The 16,339-nt window shown below is 44.6% G+C and overlaps 1 protein-coding gene and 1 pseudogene across 2 annotated transcripts; one reads left to right on the top strand and one right to left on the bottom strand.

Annotated features, from left to right (window-relative positions):
- Positions 1–6,240: 6,240 nt before the first annotated feature.
- LOC147988141 (bisdemethoxycurcumin synthase-like) lies at positions 6,241–9,866 on the bottom strand. Of its 2 annotated transcripts, XM_087543284.1 has the most exons (3): positions 9,317–9,866; positions 8,174–9,165; positions 6,241–6,279 (listed from the first exon to the last, which is right to left on the bottom strand). In XM_087543284.1, the coding sequence occupies exons 1-3, from the start codon at positions 9,504–9,506 to the stop codon at positions 6,241–6,243; spliced, it is 1,221 nt and encodes a 406-aa protein (XP_087399410.1). In that variant the 5' UTR covers positions 9,507–9,866. The 2 variants fall into 2 exon arrangements, with proteins under 2 accessions (XP_087399410.1, XP_087399415.1); XM_087543289.1 differs by lacking the exon at positions 6,241–6,279 and having other exon boundaries at positions 8,144–9,165.
- A 3,061-nt stretch (positions 9,867–12,927) lies between these two features.
- On the top strand, positions 12,928–14,278 carry LOC147988142 (putative carboxylesterase 3 pseudogene; annotated as a pseudogene).
- Positions 14,279–16,339: the final 2,061 nt, after the last annotated feature.

Here is a 16,339-nt window from a genome sequence, read left to right on the forward strand (position 1 = left end):
ATTCACGCTCGACCTTTCGGTCTCTGTGTTCCGAGGCCATATCTGTATATGCTTGGCTCGTCAAGTATAACCTGAGTATTCCGCGTGTGCAACTGTTTTGCACCCGTTGTATTTGAACGTAGAGCCTATCACACCCGATCATCACGTGGTGTCTCAGCACGAAGAACTTTCGCAACGGTGCATACTCAGGGAGAACACTTCTTGATAATTAGTGAGAGATCATCTTATAATGCTACCGTCAATCAAAGCAAGATAAGATGCATAAAAGATAAACATCACATGCAATCAATATAAGTGATATGATATGGCCATCATCATCTTGTGCTTGTGATCTTCATCTTCGAAGCACCATCGTGATCACCATCGTCACCGGCGCGACACCTTGATCTCCATCGTAGCATCATTGTCGTCTCGCCAATCTTATGCTTCCACGACTATCGCTACCGCTTAGTGATAAAGTAAAGCATTACAGCGCGATTGCATTGCATACAATAAAGCGACAACCATATGGCTCCTGCCAGTTGCTGATAACTCAGTTACAAAACATGATCATCTCATACAATAAAATTTAGCATCATGTCTTGACCATATCACATCACAACATGCCCTGCAAAAACAAGTTAGACGTCCTCTACTTTGTTGTTGCAAGTTTTACGTGGCTGCTACGGGCTTAAGCAAGAACCAATCTTACCTACGCATCAAAATCACAACGATAGTTTGTCAAGTTGGTGATGTTTTAACCTTCGCAAGGACCGGGCGTAGCCACACTCGGTTCAACTAAAGTTGGAGAAACTGTCACCCGCAAGCCACCTATGTGCAAAGCACGTCGGGAGAACCGGTCTCGCGTAAGCGTACGCGTAATGTCGGTCCGGGCCGCTTCGTCCAACAATACCGCCGAACCAAAGTATGACATGCTGGTAAGCAGTATGACTTATATCGCCCACAACTCACTTGTGTTCTACTCGTGCATATAACATCAACATATATAACCTAGGCTCGGATGCCACTGTTGGGTTTCGTAGTAATTTCAAAAAAAATCCTACGCACACGCAAGATCATGGTGATGCATAGCAACGAGAGGGGGAGAGTGTGATCTACGTACCCTTGTAGATCGACAACGGAAGCGTTAACTTGGTTGATGTAGTCGTACGTCTTCACGGCCCGACCGATCAAGGACCGAAACAACGGCACCTCCGAGTTCTAGCACACATTCAGCTCGATGACGATCCCCGGACTCCGATCCAGCAAAGTGTCGGGGAAGAGTTCCGTCAGCACGACGGCGTGGTGACGATCTTGATGTACTACTGTCGCAGGGCTTCGCCTAAGCACCGCTACAATATTATCGAGGACTATGGTGGAAGGGGGCACCGCACACGGCTAAGAATATGATCACGTGGATCAACTTGTGTGTCTAGGGGTGCCCCTTGCCTCCGTATATAAAGGATCCAAGGGGGGGGTGTGGCCGGCCCTAGTAGGAGGCGCGCAGGAGGAGTCCTACTCCTACCGGGAGTAGGACTCCCCTTCCTTTCCCTGTCCAAGTAGGAGAGGGGGAAGGAGAGAAGGAAAAAAGGGGGGGCGCCGCCCCTCCCTCCTTGTCCAATTCGGACTAGGGGGAGAGGGGGCACGCGGCCTGCCCTGGCAGCCCCTCCTCTTCTCCACCTTAGGCCCATGAGGCCCATTAACCCCCGCCCCCCCCCCCGGGGGGGGGGGGGGGGGTTCCGGTAACCCCCCGGTGCTTCGGTTTTATCCGAAACTTCTCCGGAACACTTCCGGTGTCCGAATATAGCCGTCCAATATATCAATCTTTATGTCTCGACCATTTCGAGACTCCTCGTCATGTCCGTGATCACATCCGGGACTCCGAACTAACTTCGGTACATCAAAACTCATAAACTCATAATATAATTGTCATCGAAACCTTAAGCGCGCGGACCCTACGGGTTCGAGAACAATGTAGACATGACCGAGACATGTCTCCGGTCAATAACCAATAGCGGAACCTGGATGCTCATATTGGCTCCTACATATTCTACGAAGATCTTTTATCGGTCAGACCGCATAACAACATACGTTGTTCCCCTTGTCATCGGTATGTTACTTGCCCGAGATTCGATCGTCGGTATCCCATACCTAGTTCAATCTCGTTACCGGCAAGTCTCTTTACTCGTTCCGTAATACATCATCTCACAACTAACTCATTAGTTGCAATGCTTGCAAGGCTTATGTGATGTGTATTACCGAGAGGGCCCAGAGATACCTCTCCGACAATCGGAGTGACAAATCCTAATCTCGAAATACGCCAACCCAACATGTACCTTTGGAGACACCTGTAGAGCACCTTTATAATCACCCAGTTACGTTGTGACGTTTGGTAGCACTCAAAGTGTTCCTCCGGCAAATGGGAGTTGCATAATCTCATAGTCATAGGAACATGTATAAGTCATGAAGAAAGCAATAGCAACATACTAAACGATCGGGTGCTAAGCTAATGGAATGGGTCATGTCAATCAGATCATTCACCTAATGATGTTATCCCGTTAATCAAATAACAACTCTTTGTCCATGGTTAAGAAACATAACCATCTTTGATTAACGAGCTAGTCAAGTAGAGGCATACTAGTGACACTCTGTTTGTCTATGTATTCACACATGTATTATGTTTCCGGTTAATACAATTCTAGCATGAATAATAAACATTTATCATGATATAAGGAAATAAATAATAACTTTATTATTGCCTCTAGGGCATATTTCCTTCACAGCTTCCTTGAGGTGTCAGGGCGGCTGCTGCTATGGTGTCTGGTCCTCGTCGTCGCCGGAGGACATGATGATCTCCTCCTTGGTGGAGGAGCTGGCCGCCGTGGATGCCGAAGTGCCCGGAGAGCATGGGTAGTGGCGGCATGAACCACCGGACGAGGAGATTCCACCGACTCCGCCTACCCGCGCGAGCGCCGTGACTTCAGAATCGCCGCCACTGGGCTCGGAGAGGAGGAGGGGCTTGGGTACAAAGATAGGGGAAGGGAGGGTGCGGTGCTCAGGCAGGGGGAGTGCGCCTCTGTGCGTTGCTGATGCACTACTTAAATGGCCACGGCTAGGCCAGGCATAGTGGCGGTCAGCGCCGCCCTCCCATCCGGTCAATTTGCGACATCAATGCCGACCACTGCACGCTCTAGGCCTACATGAATGCGGTGCGGCAAGCGGCACAAGCGTTTGATTGAAAGCACGGGAGAGGCGGGTGGGGGATTTTTGGCGGGGCAGGCGATCAGGCATGGGCTTCTGACGGTCCGGACGTCCATAATGCCCCCACGTTTGTCTCTGGTTTGCGAGAGAAAATATGTTCGGACCGTCTAGCGAACTGATACAGACCCGCGTTGGATGACATAACACGCCAGGACCACGCGGTCCATAGGTATGCTGGTGATCTGAGGGTCGCCATAAGCATCTCCAGGAGATTCGATAAAAGGGGCCATCTGGCAAAATTACCATCGGTTTACGAGACATGGGCATTTTTTCCGCACGGAATAGATCACGCAAAATCGTCCATCCTGTAATTTTTTTGCGGGAACCTTCATATTCCAGGCCGTTTCCTCTATATCTGTGGAATTGGGGGCAGTTTTCACAGAGACCTAAAAAATAAGAAAAGGTTGGCCGGAGGAAACATTCAGCTCATGCCACAGTCTTCCCTTAGCGTGACCTCACCAGAAGGCCTCGACGACGGCAACCACCAGAAGCCTAGCTACCGCTGCTCGAACCACGAGCTACGGCCGGACGAGCGCCGCGAGGAGCGGCCGCGAGCTACGCAAGCTAGCTAGTTGATGTTGCCGCCGGTGCGAGCTAGCTTGCTAGTTGTCGCCGCCGGGGCTAGCTAGCTACTGATGCTGCCTGCTCCTCGCGTCTGCCCCGACGCTCCTCGTCTTACGTGAGCTAGCTAGCTATTTGTGTCGTCGCCGCTGCTAGCTAGCTACTGCTGCTGTCTGCTCCTCGCACCCGCCCCGGCACTCCTCATCCTGCTCCACAGCGGCACCGCCACCGGTAAGACATGCGCTCCTCCTCGCGTTGCGGCACCTCTGCCTCAGCTCGCGCCTTGTCTGTGAAGGACCCAATTGCAATGTTTATTTTGCTTGTAGGGGGCTTTATATTATTTTGCAGGGACATGAGATGATTTATATGGAATCTGTTCTGCCGACACACACATCATTTGGTAAAAATGTTTTACAATATCCTATAAAACGATTTTATGAGATGAAAGTTTACGGGATGCGCTAGAGATGCTGCATTCAACGCGCCCGCTCGAACGTTGCAGCCTCCCACGCTTTTACTTAGGTGTGTGAGCGACCGTTATCGAGATCCTGGAACTCTGTTGATGCAAAAAACAAATGCATCCGGAAAATCGATTTTGCTCCCCGTACGTCATGAGTGTGATTTACGATGAAAGACTAATGACTTAGCGGGGAGTAACTTATAATAGTGTCATGCATATGACACTAGTCTAAATTACTATCTTCATAGTGCAAAGTAATATAGTAGTAGTGTCATAGATGACTTCATTTATTATGTTACCACTTCTCATTAACTATGTTACTCTAAGCACCTCTCTCCTTATTAACTATGTGTCACATAAGCAAAATTTTCTTGAAATGCCCTATGTTACTACTTAAGTTAATCTCACTAGGACTAGCCTTAACCATGCTAGGCAACGGTCGTCTATCAACACGCAGCTGGCTCAGATACCATTGGTCTGCTCATGCATGCACCAATTAATTAATTAATCAATGCACCCATAAATTCATCCATGTTCTGTCACCCTCAGCTCACATCAAATCTTGTCCCTCCTATTCGCTTGCCTAAGCTTGTTTTTTATTTTTTGTTTAGGATGTCTTTCTATTGTTTAGAAAATCATAACCCCATGTAATTAAATTGCTCGCACGACAAATTTTATGTTCTGGTTCACTTTCAGTCAATTATTACAAGGAGCCAATACGTTTGGCTAGGGCTCGCTACGGAGAAAAATGTTCTACAGCGCGTCTGTTGTTGCAGAAGGAAGAAGATTGATTGGATAAAGGAGAATTTGCATGCGACATAGAGGTTTTGTGCAGTGTTAACTTTACTTCCTTTCTGTTTCTCTATTTATTCAGTGATTACAAACTAACATGAGCTAAGACCAGGGTGTTGGACCGAACATCGTGGCCATGCCATCCCATAGCCGCTCGTTCCTCCTCCCTACTTGGCCGCCATGATCACCATGCTCCGCGCCACCAGGCCGCCCTAAGTCTAAGCAAAGAAAATGACTTGTCCAAGACATGCACAAACATTGCATGCTACCAGGATGAATTGACTTTGCAGGTTATATGTTATTGAAGGATATAATATAACTATTCCAGTTAAATATTATGAGATTTGGTCGTTTGCATTAATATTGATTTCATTGGTACTGAATTAACTTTGACCATTATTTATTTGATATAAATAATAATAAAGAACAAGAAAAAATTGCGAGTCCATTGTAAATTTATGTAACTAGCAGAGTGGCCCGCTCTTCGCGCGGGCTAGTATTTAATATAGTTTTGTGAAACAAGTTCATATTTACCAGTTCTTTTGGATGTTCGTGAAGTGGTGATTTTAGGGATATAAGAGTTACCCCTTTAATGTTTCGGGAAATATCCGAAGGCTATTTTGTTGTTGAAGTTTTTTAGTGCTATGTGCTCGAATGCACGGGTTTGCCTAATGCAGCTGTAGTGATGTGTACCTGGTGTGTGGCTGGCTTGACAATCCTGTTGAGGCGTATTAAAGTTTATTTTTTTAGGATATAATGTTTTTCCAAGAAGTGTCAGATGCATCAAATTTGAGTCGACATGGGTGATTTGGGATGGCATAATCTTTAGTGTGCCCATCATGTTATGTATCTTTTTATCTACTGCAAACATTTATTTCTCCCATTTACAACTTGATTCTATAATGTAGTTATTTTAGATATATGGACACATATATAAGGTATTCTAAATCTTATTTGGAGCTTGTGGATATATATGATTGACATACATTACATAAATTTATTATTTGTAAAAAATAGGTGTTCTTCTTCATGAACTTCCTTACCTGTTGTATCAAAAAGGAAGCTTCTTTCCAACTCTTCTTCAATTGTGAACTGTCATACTTACAGAATTTGAATTTAAAAATATTATGTAGATGGTGTCGTCCGTAGGTGTTTTGTTAGATTTTGGAACTTACCAATTTCGGTTGCTACATTTGGGCATATACTTGTACTAAAGAATTGGAGGACTTCCTTTCCTTCTCCTTTCAGGCCAATTAGATAGTTTTAGTGCTCTAGTTTTTTCAGTTTTGGATCTTCCGAAGTTCTTATGTCCCTTCTATGTATTAATTTTGTATTTTCTCTACAATGTTGTACTTGTATGGGGTTTCTTTGGCAATAAATGGAGCTTTAAAAGAGTTTCCTCCAAATAGAACAAATGGGTCGTATTTCACCATATTGAAAGAATATACTATTGGGTAAACTGTGAATATGAGAAAGTAATCAAGCAATAATTTACTTAGATAATAATATTGCATTCCTGTGTAATAAACTTACAGATTAAATGTGTCCCAAAGTTAACCCTGATTTCGATGTCTCATTTCCTGTAGTCAATGTATTTAGCAATGTTGAAGTTCTATTGATGCAATATTGGTGCAAGCTTGCAAAATATAATTAGAAATTAATATACCAAAGAGTATGTATACAATCACTTCTATTATTCTTATGATATATTATAGTAGTGAAATATGTATAAGGTCTGCAAATCATGAAAGAAATTGGTATTAACTCAATGGAAATTTATAGCATACAAATTATGCCCCAACACTTAGGGATCAATTAATATGGACTAATTACTTCTAGCTAAGACGTGCGACATGTATATCTGATACTCAAAGGATGCTCCATGTTGAATCGCTCAAACTTACTGGATGCTCCAGAGTCCAGATAGATGATATTTGTGCACATTACTCGTGTAAATACCTACATCTGGTCCATGGATGCTTTTAACGGGCAAGTGTTACAATGACTCGGATCCTATGGGGCTGATTGAAGTATGCTTCCACAAATAATTCTGAACATGGACCCCCTAAAAAAAATCTAAACAACGATCACTGTAGAGGAATGTAATTAAGTCAGCCCTAGCAGGTTAGAACCTCCACGTCATCCCTGCCGCTAGAATCTGCTTCCTGCCTTGAATATCTTCTGCATGTTTCCTGCTAATCCTCCATTGACGGCAGATCAGGCAAGAAGATTAGGTTGACGCGCCACTGAGTAATTAGGCATATGGGTTATACATACCTGATTCGGGCACTCATGCATGCATGTAGTAAGGGTTTGCATCCACACTCTTTTTTCCATATGAATATGCATGCATGCTAGGCATCATCACGTGAGCTGAGACGGGAGATCTTTATGGTAGGTAATAATAGTCTGTACGTCCCATTATCTCTTTTTATTAGAAAAGTAGATGTTCTTTTTTTTTTCTTCCCTGGTTAAGGACATGGGATACTGGGATGGGTACCTACAAAAAGGGCGTGGGAGATGTGTGCTTACGTGATAGATACGTGTGTTTTTTTCCACCAGGTTAAAAAAATGATTTTTCGTGAGAGACCAGGTCTGGCACGTTACCATGTGTGTAAAATAAATAAATGTATGACACATTAAGGACTCGTTGTCTGTTACGATGAAGCTATATATGTTACGCATATCTAATGGTTACATGATTATAATTTTAAATGATCCACCAGATCAAGGGCTAGTATTTTCTGATTAACGTGGAATTTTTTAGACTAATTCTATTGTTTCTAATTCTAATTCTAATTAATCCATCATTTAATTTCAATATATAAATAGATAGATATGTCACTTCATTTAAAATTCCAACAAATATAATGTACGATTAAAAGACGCTACCCTTGGATTTCTCCATGCCACATTGCTAGTTTTATTCCAATAAGAAAAGAGAAGAAAACACGATAACCAATATACTATCATGCCGTAGCTAGCAAGCAAGTTGTACAATATTATCGCATGCAATTGTAGTAGATTTTATTTTCCTTGCAAACTGTAAATGATAAGAGATACTTCAAGATCAATATCGATACAAGTATATCAATTTTTGTTGTGCGGGTTGCTGGCCACTGCATGCAGCACCATCGTCTCAATTGTGAACCCAGGTCCAAATCCCATCATCACACCCCACTCACCCCTCACCCCCCTGTCCTCCTCCATCCGGCGCCGTTGCTCATCGAGCACGAAGATCACAGTGGCGCCGAGCATGTTCCCATACTCTCTGAGCACCGTCCGACTTGCCGCGAGCTTCCCCGACTCCAGCTGGAGTGCCCCCTCGATGTGATCCAGTATTCCTCGGATGCCGGGGTGCACCACAAAGAAGAGATCATTCCAGAGGTTGGCGCCGTCGCTCATTACTCCAAGCGGTTGGAACGCATCCGTGAGACACTGGTCTATATGTTGCGCCGCTATAGGAACCAGCTCCTTCGTGAAGATGTGGCCATCGAGGCCGGCCTCTGTCAGCTGCATGGTGAGCACACGGTCGGTCCCCGCTATCATGGTCTGCGAGGCGGACACCATCTTGAAGATTGGGCGCTCGACGGGGTGCATGGCGTCGGCGCCGATGATGACCGCGCCAGCACCGTCTCCGAAGAACGCCTGGCTGATGAGAGTGTGTGGGTGGGCATCTGCCTCCTCTGGGCCACGGAAGGAGACGATGGTGAGCTCGACGCAGACCACCAGCACACGCGCACCACAGTTGTTCTCTGCCAGGTCCTTGGCAAGGCGCAGCGAGGCGGCACCTGCGGAGCAGCCGTTGAGGTAGAGCATGGTCCGTCGTACGGAGGCGCGGATGCCGAGCAGACAGGCCAGGCGGAGGTCGACGCCAGGGGAGTGCGCGCCTGAGTTGGTGCTGACGACGAGGTGGGTGATGTCGGTGGCCGGACGGCCCCACTCGGCTATGGCTTTGGCTGCAGCTGACGCCGCAAGCTCTGGCGCAGCGACGGCCGCGATGGCTAGGCGGGCGTCCAGGGACGGCTTGCCGCGGCAGAGGAAGTCGGGGTGGGCGTCCAGGAGCTCCTCCGTGTGGTGGAAGTAACGCTTGTCCGTTGGTGTCATCTGGCCTGGAAACAACAAAACACGTACGCGATGTTAACTTGATCATTGTTGTATTAAGAATTTAAGATCGATCGTACAAGCAGCTAACATATAATTAGACGATCAAGCAATTTGACCACTGTATTTATGCATGCATGTGCTCATCTGCTTGCTTACACATGGCCTTGAATTTTTGCTTGAGGTCGGTGAGGTGCTCGCTCTTGGTGACCCGGAAATAGTAATCCGGGTACTCCTCCTGGGACACGCAGTTGGCCGGGTTAGCTGTGCCGATGGCGAGGACGGCCGCCGCCCCCTCCGCACGCTGCGAACGACGGATCTCCCGCACCGTGGACAGTAAGGTGGCCATGTTCTCATACGTCTACATAAGATAGAAAATCAACTTGTGTTCACACAAAACACATGAGCAATCCGAAAATTTGTGAGGGATGATGTATACAGATTATATAGAGAAATGCTACAGCTACGGGCACTTGTTTACTGGTTCAAGTGCAATGCCTCGTATGTTTTGTGTACGTTGCAAATTAATCAGGTTAGCCTTTGATGAATGCTAAAGTACAATCCATATTTTTAAGACCGGCGCATAAGACTCGCCTTATTCATATACCATAAGTGGATTACTCATCCTTATAAAATAAAATAAAACATAAGCGGGCTATTCATAGGCAACCCACCAAACACACCCAACACATCACAACCGCAACCATCAACAGTTCTACAATGCAAAGTAATGGAACCCCTAAACGAGAACGCATGCATCAAACAAAATGCAATGGGCAGCACCAATCCCACAATAACAACCCTAACCATGAGGATGAGATGAGAGACGGAAGGTCATCAGTTACACATATGTCAACGCCTTTCCTACAGTGCAACTCTGCGTTCCTTTGCAATCATTTTTCAGTAGATAGGTACACATTACATGTCTACTTTAACTATGAAAATAAAATTAAAAAAATCGATTTATTTACATACAAGCTGCAAACTCTATAAAATAGCTATATTTCAGAGGATATAAGAACTACCGTTTGCTTCATATATAAAACTAAACTCAAAACGGAAATTTCCAATGAAATACAAATAATTAAAATGGATTAATTAATATACATTACATGTTATGTGATGTAGCTGCTTTAATTATTTTCAGGTAGATGTTATGCAATAGAGCTGCTAGCTAAAAACGGCAATGAATTTGTATATTTTATTGAGTACACAAATATCCATGTATCCAAATAGGTGGGAGTAAAAAGTGGAATTCACTCCAAAAATTAATACCAACGGTCGTGTCTTGTTGAAAAAGCTAATATAGTTAATGCACAATAATTTTATCAAAGTGCAACTATGTTCTCACAAGATGAAATATCTTCAAGAGAAAACAAGACAAATGTAACAGCTTGCACTAACCCTGCTTGTTTAAGAATGGAATGAAAAAGATAGAAGCAATGTAAGCAAAAGCAAACGATGAGATACCAAAGTAGAGGGAAACTGCTTGATGCACACAATGCGATGGAGGAGCTTCTTCAAGTTTGTTTGCTCTATGAGATGTGAATGACTGAGCAAAGAAAGTGCAAAGTATTTATAAGGATGGGAGTGGAGCAAGAAATAGATATCCATGGATGGAAAGCATGCATGCATGCACCGTCCAGTAGATGCTCCACTCTGTCTCTAACACATGCATGCATCACATTAATCAGTGGGAGTACTAATTGTTGATACCCTGAGATGCATGAAATTATTATCTCCGTCCACTGCTTTCATTTTTTTTAGAGAAAACAGCGCTTGTATGGAATTATTATCTCCGTCCACTGCTTTCATTTTTTTGGCAAAAACAGCCAACTGTTTCTTGAAACCGTCGGTATACTTGTACCATTGCGGCCGGTGAATTTTCGAAACCAACTAGAGATACATCAGAGTACTATGTTAACAAAACATAGTTGGTGTAGCCTATGGAACATGTATTTCAGATGTATAGGTTCATTCAGAGCACTAACCTAAATCACTGATTCATGGGCCTTTTTTTAGACTTCATGTCAACCATTTTCCTTAGTAATTATCCCTAGAGTTCCTGTAGCAGTTAAAATGCCTTAAGAGTTGCATTAGTCTTGTTACAATAGCTATTAGATGTGTGTGTGTGTGTGTGTGTTGCTTTGAAAGTGACTGTACTGGTGTTACAATCTTAGAGTTCCCTTCCCGGAAAGAGGCACCTTTTGATCGTACTGTATAAATAAATGATTAACTTCACAAGCTCACAATCTAATGGCACCATACGTCATTTCATAATACGTCATTGCACCATACGAGCGCAGTTCGCAGCTAGAATCTTATGCACATGCATGCAACTGTTTTCTTTCTCTATTATTGAGGAAAACTTTAGCCACATGGTGCTGAATAGACATTGTACTATATGTGCCAACTTGACAATGTGCTGCATCATTCAACTACTTTTTTGACACAGTACTAGATACATTTATGCTAATTTTGTTTAGTCAATAGGGAGCTTATTAGCTGCAGTAGCTTGATTATTAAGGAATCAATTATGTACAGTGTTTGCCGTATTCTTTGACGCACAGAACCAAGTCTGACCACCATCTGGAATCTTCAGCACACGTTGCTCACCGCAATGATCATTTTTTGTTTGACAACATCACATGTGCATGCATTTTGGATATACTTCACACCTGGCCGAACTTTTGTGGGCCATGTTTGGGTTAGGAGTAGGTTTGAGATTCCGTTCGGAAAAAAGTCGAATTTATAGGGAGGAAGTTTCATAGCATTACCTAGTTGCATGCCATTGTTTCTTGATTGGCTTGGTCTCTTAGTTCCCAGAAATCTGCAAAATATGCTTCACTTGAAGAAGAAAAAACCTTCCTATCCATTGGTCAACCAGCGTAGAGACTGAAAACTATCCACGTTATGGATCAACCGTAGAAGTATGTGAGAAGACTTCTTTTTTTCCTTTGAGAAACAGCTCATGGTTCAGAATAAACATTGTAACATATATACACGAACTTAAAAATGTACTACTTTCGAAATAAAAGAACTTGACAGTGTACTATGTTGTGCAGCTGCTCCATTTTTTTTTTGCTCGGGATTGTATTATATATGTTGACTTAACTGTGCTAATTATGTTCATCATAAGGAGCTTATTAGCTACCCCTGATTACTGTGGAATCAATCATCTAGTTTTTGTCCTATTCATTGACTAACTTAACCAAGCATGTCCACCAATTCGAATCTTCACCCATGCTGCTCACCAAGATGCTCTTTTTGTTTGACAACAACCCCGCAGGCTAATTATAAAAAGGATAATTTGCAAAAATAATGTGACAAGATTGTAAGTATAAATTATTTCCCCTGCTTAAGTGAGAACATTTTGTGTTCTTGTGTGAGATAATGGTCCTTCAACTCCAACGGGCATGTTGTACTAAAAGATAATGAAGACGCCAAAAATGCATGTTCAGCAGATGTAGCAGCTACCTAGCTGTGGTGGTATATACTTCTACTAGTAAGATACCTGAATGGACACGTTTTCCATCACTCAGATGATCGGCTCAATTCAACCGTTCTTGAGTTGTTGTGCACACACACACACACACACACACACACACACACACATTATATATGCATGGCCATGTTAGAGTGGAATCAACTTCTAGCTATAAAAACCGAGGAGCAGCCACCAGAACGTACCACACAGATAGATTGAGCTGCATGCATTGTTGGCCGCACCCACACTAGATACTACGTCGACACACGTGCAAGGGTACAACTGCTAGCTCGACCAATATGCCTCCAAGAAATGACAAGGACGGCGGTGAGGACATCACCGTCGACCTCTATCCATTCATTCGCGAGTACAAGGGCGGCCGTGTCGAGCGCTTTCTGCGCAGCCCATTCGTGGCAGCGACTGAGGACCCGGCAGCCAACCGTGGAGTGGCGACGAGGGACGTCATCATCGACAACTGCACCGGCGTGTCAGCACGCCTCTTTCTGCCTCCAGATGCTGCAGCCGCCGGCGAGAGGCTTCCAGTCATCATGTACGTGCACGGTGGATCGTTCTGCACAGAGAGCGCATTTGGCCGCACATACAATAACTATGTCAGGTCCCTCGCCGCACTGACTGGGGCTCTCGTCGTGTCTGTGGAGTACCGTCTTGCACCGGAGCATCCCGTGCCTGCGGCCTATGATGATGCATGGGCCGCGCTCCAGTGGGTGGCGTCCCTCTCAGACCCCTGGCTGTCTAGCTACGCCGACCCGGAGCGCACCTTCCTAGCGGGCGACAGCGCCGGCGGCAACATCGTCTACAACACGGCGGTGCGTGCGGCTGGCGGCGGTACAAACATCGTCAACATCGAGGGGCTTGTCATCGTTCACCCCTACTTCTGGGGGGTGGACCGGCTGTCTAGCTCCGAGGCCGTTTGGGACGGCGTCGCCATGTTTACGCCAGACTTTGTGGACAGGCTCTGGCCGTACGTCACGGCTGGCCAGTTTGACAACGACGATCCATGGATAAACCCTCTGGACGGAGACATTGCCTCGCTGATGTGCCGGCGTGTGCTGGTCGCCGTCACTGAGAAGGATAGCTTGTCTGGCCGTGGGCGCCGGTTGGCGGCTTCCATGCGCAACCTCATGTGGGCCGACGATCAACACGCGGTGACATTGGTGGAGTCAGAGGCCGAAGACCATGGCTTCCACCTCTACAACCCCATGCGTGCGACCAGTAAGACACTCATGGAGAGTATCATACAGTTCATAAACCAGCGGCCGGCATTGCCGTTGCCGGCCGCTTTTCCGCCGGAACGGCACGAGCTGCATCTGCAGGCATGCCAAGGTAAGGACCAGACTTCCTCCTCTGCCGTCCAGCCCATTCTGGATGTGCCTACCAGGCCCTATGTGGACGTATTTGGTTATGGGGTGGCCATGAAGGATTCCAGTGGCCCAACAAATACCACACGTACTAGTTGCTTGCAGATTGGTGGACATGAACGAAGATCATCACCCAGGACTAGAAGATATGGGTTATCTCTCGGCCACCCTATAACATCCAACATGAGGTTCCTGTTATCAGCAACGACAGCACCTCGGGGTGGTTTTGTTCGTTTTCACAAGTTCATCATCTAACCAACCAAGTTTGGGGATCCCAAACCAAACCAAATCAAGCGCTTGAGAATCACAATGTCGGGGTTAAGGGCTCGTCATGCTCCTACATAATTGTAATGCTACAGGGACCTCCTTACCAAACTGTTTCTTTGGGCAAAATGGTACCCAAATAAATGTCTATTGTTTATCTCCTTTTTCTTTTCTTCCACAAACTGTGTGTGTAAGATCCTATGTACAACTCATGTATTTTCGGTATTGTCTTACATTGGATTTATACGAATTATAATTATGCACAACTATATAGACATCAGCGCCTCCTGTGTGTTCAGAAAAAGATAATGACCATATCTTCATTGTGCAACTTCTCCACTGTTTGCTTCATCCTATCCCTGCCCACCAGAATCCAGTCATCTAGTTCATCTATATATGCCATAAATAACAGAAGTACATAACAAACTGAGGAGAACAAAAAGCTATGAACTAATTAAAGGTACTATACTCAGTTTCCAAGCTATGAATCCAGTCATCTAGTTCATCTATATTCCATGTGTTTTTGCTGAGATGCAACCGCACGATGTTCTGGTGTCGGAGGCTCTCGAGGTTGCAGAACTCATTGTGGAATTTCTCATGACCACTGTCCACATGTGTTGGCGTGTCGTCATGGAACATCTTCACAGCAATGTTCTTCCCATATTCATATACACCCTATATAAATTTTGCATTTCACATGGTTCAGTAGTTTTGTGTGCTTAATTAGCGATATATCTGTTTTTTTCCTCTTCGGTGAAAAAACCCTGGAAAATGTCTGGATGTATAGATAGATAGGGCAGAAGCAAGTATTTGCAGGTGATGCGCGTAAGACAGGGCAAACAAAGGAAAAAAATCAGAGCATCCCGTGCACATAAAATCATTTGCATGAGGATTCAGTTGTGGTATTTCTTGTTAGTACTACTAAACGCTTGTTGGCCAAGAGCGCGTCGGCATCGATATCAACAAGCACATGATGATTGCTGAATGTCCTTAAGGAGTCACGCTTAGTAAGTTGTTTCTGTCTTGGATGGATGTGGTAGCCAGTTGAAAGGATACTTTATTTATCCTTAGTTGCTTCATCTAGAACTATTAGTAAATGGCGTCATAGTAGTAGTTAGATTCAGTATACTATACGTACACACATACATATATGTGCAGTCATGTGTTTAATCAATCAATCAGTGGAACGTACGTTACCATGTAAACTTTGCTGTGGGCACCGGTGCCGAGGCTGCGCTCGTCGGAGAAACCGTTGGTGAGCTCTTGGATGGACAGGCGATCATCCATTGGCCCCGGTTGGTGGTCGTCGTCGTCGGAGAAACGTTCCGCGGTCTCATCGTGGTCCATGCTGATGCTGTTCGTTGTCCTGGCGGAGAAGAGAAATAGGAAGGCAGCTTTTGCCTTTCCTTGAATGCTCTTGTTCATATTTATGCATGTTTCCTGATTCCCCTTTTCTCATCTGTGATGTGATGCTCATACGAAAAGGAAGAGTAAGAAGAAACCTATGAAAGATGGTAAATTGGCAATAGAAGAACATGTAGGTGTAGAAGCTGGTTGATGCTGGCACTTGGACTCTTATCTCAGAGTAAATTAGCTTCAGATATCAGAATAGTACTGGTTCAGAAATCAGAATAACTACTATCTGGGTGCAACTTGCTGGCAGGGCAGTTAAATTAGATATCTTATTTTTCATTGTATCTTGCTTATTACTTTTACAAATTAGTGTTCAAGACAATCTTCTGTTGTTGCATTCCAGCAAGTTAGCTTACAGCCGAAGATAGTTTATCCAATCCAAATGATGTAGGTCGAACAAAACTTATGGCTAGGGTAAAAATATTTGTGGTGATCAGCATCTTCCTCTCGCTTCGCTGTTAAGATGTCGACGCGGCGCTACGCAACGGATGATTTATACTACTACCATGTTTTTTATGTTGGGTCTGAGAAACTAGAGAATTCATGCCTCTTTGCCATGCCAAGAGTATTCTAGGGATTTCTTATGAATATACTGTATGTAATATGGGATGGCTATTTTCATTAAGAGATCAATTTTTA

This window comes from Triticum urartu, chromosome 1A, assembly GCF_056163025.1.
Source record: "Triticum urartu cultivar PI428250 chromosome 1A, HENAU_Tu73, whole genome shotgun sequence".
NCBI lineage: Eukaryota > Viridiplantae > Streptophyta > Magnoliopsida > Poales > Poaceae > Triticum > Triticum urartu.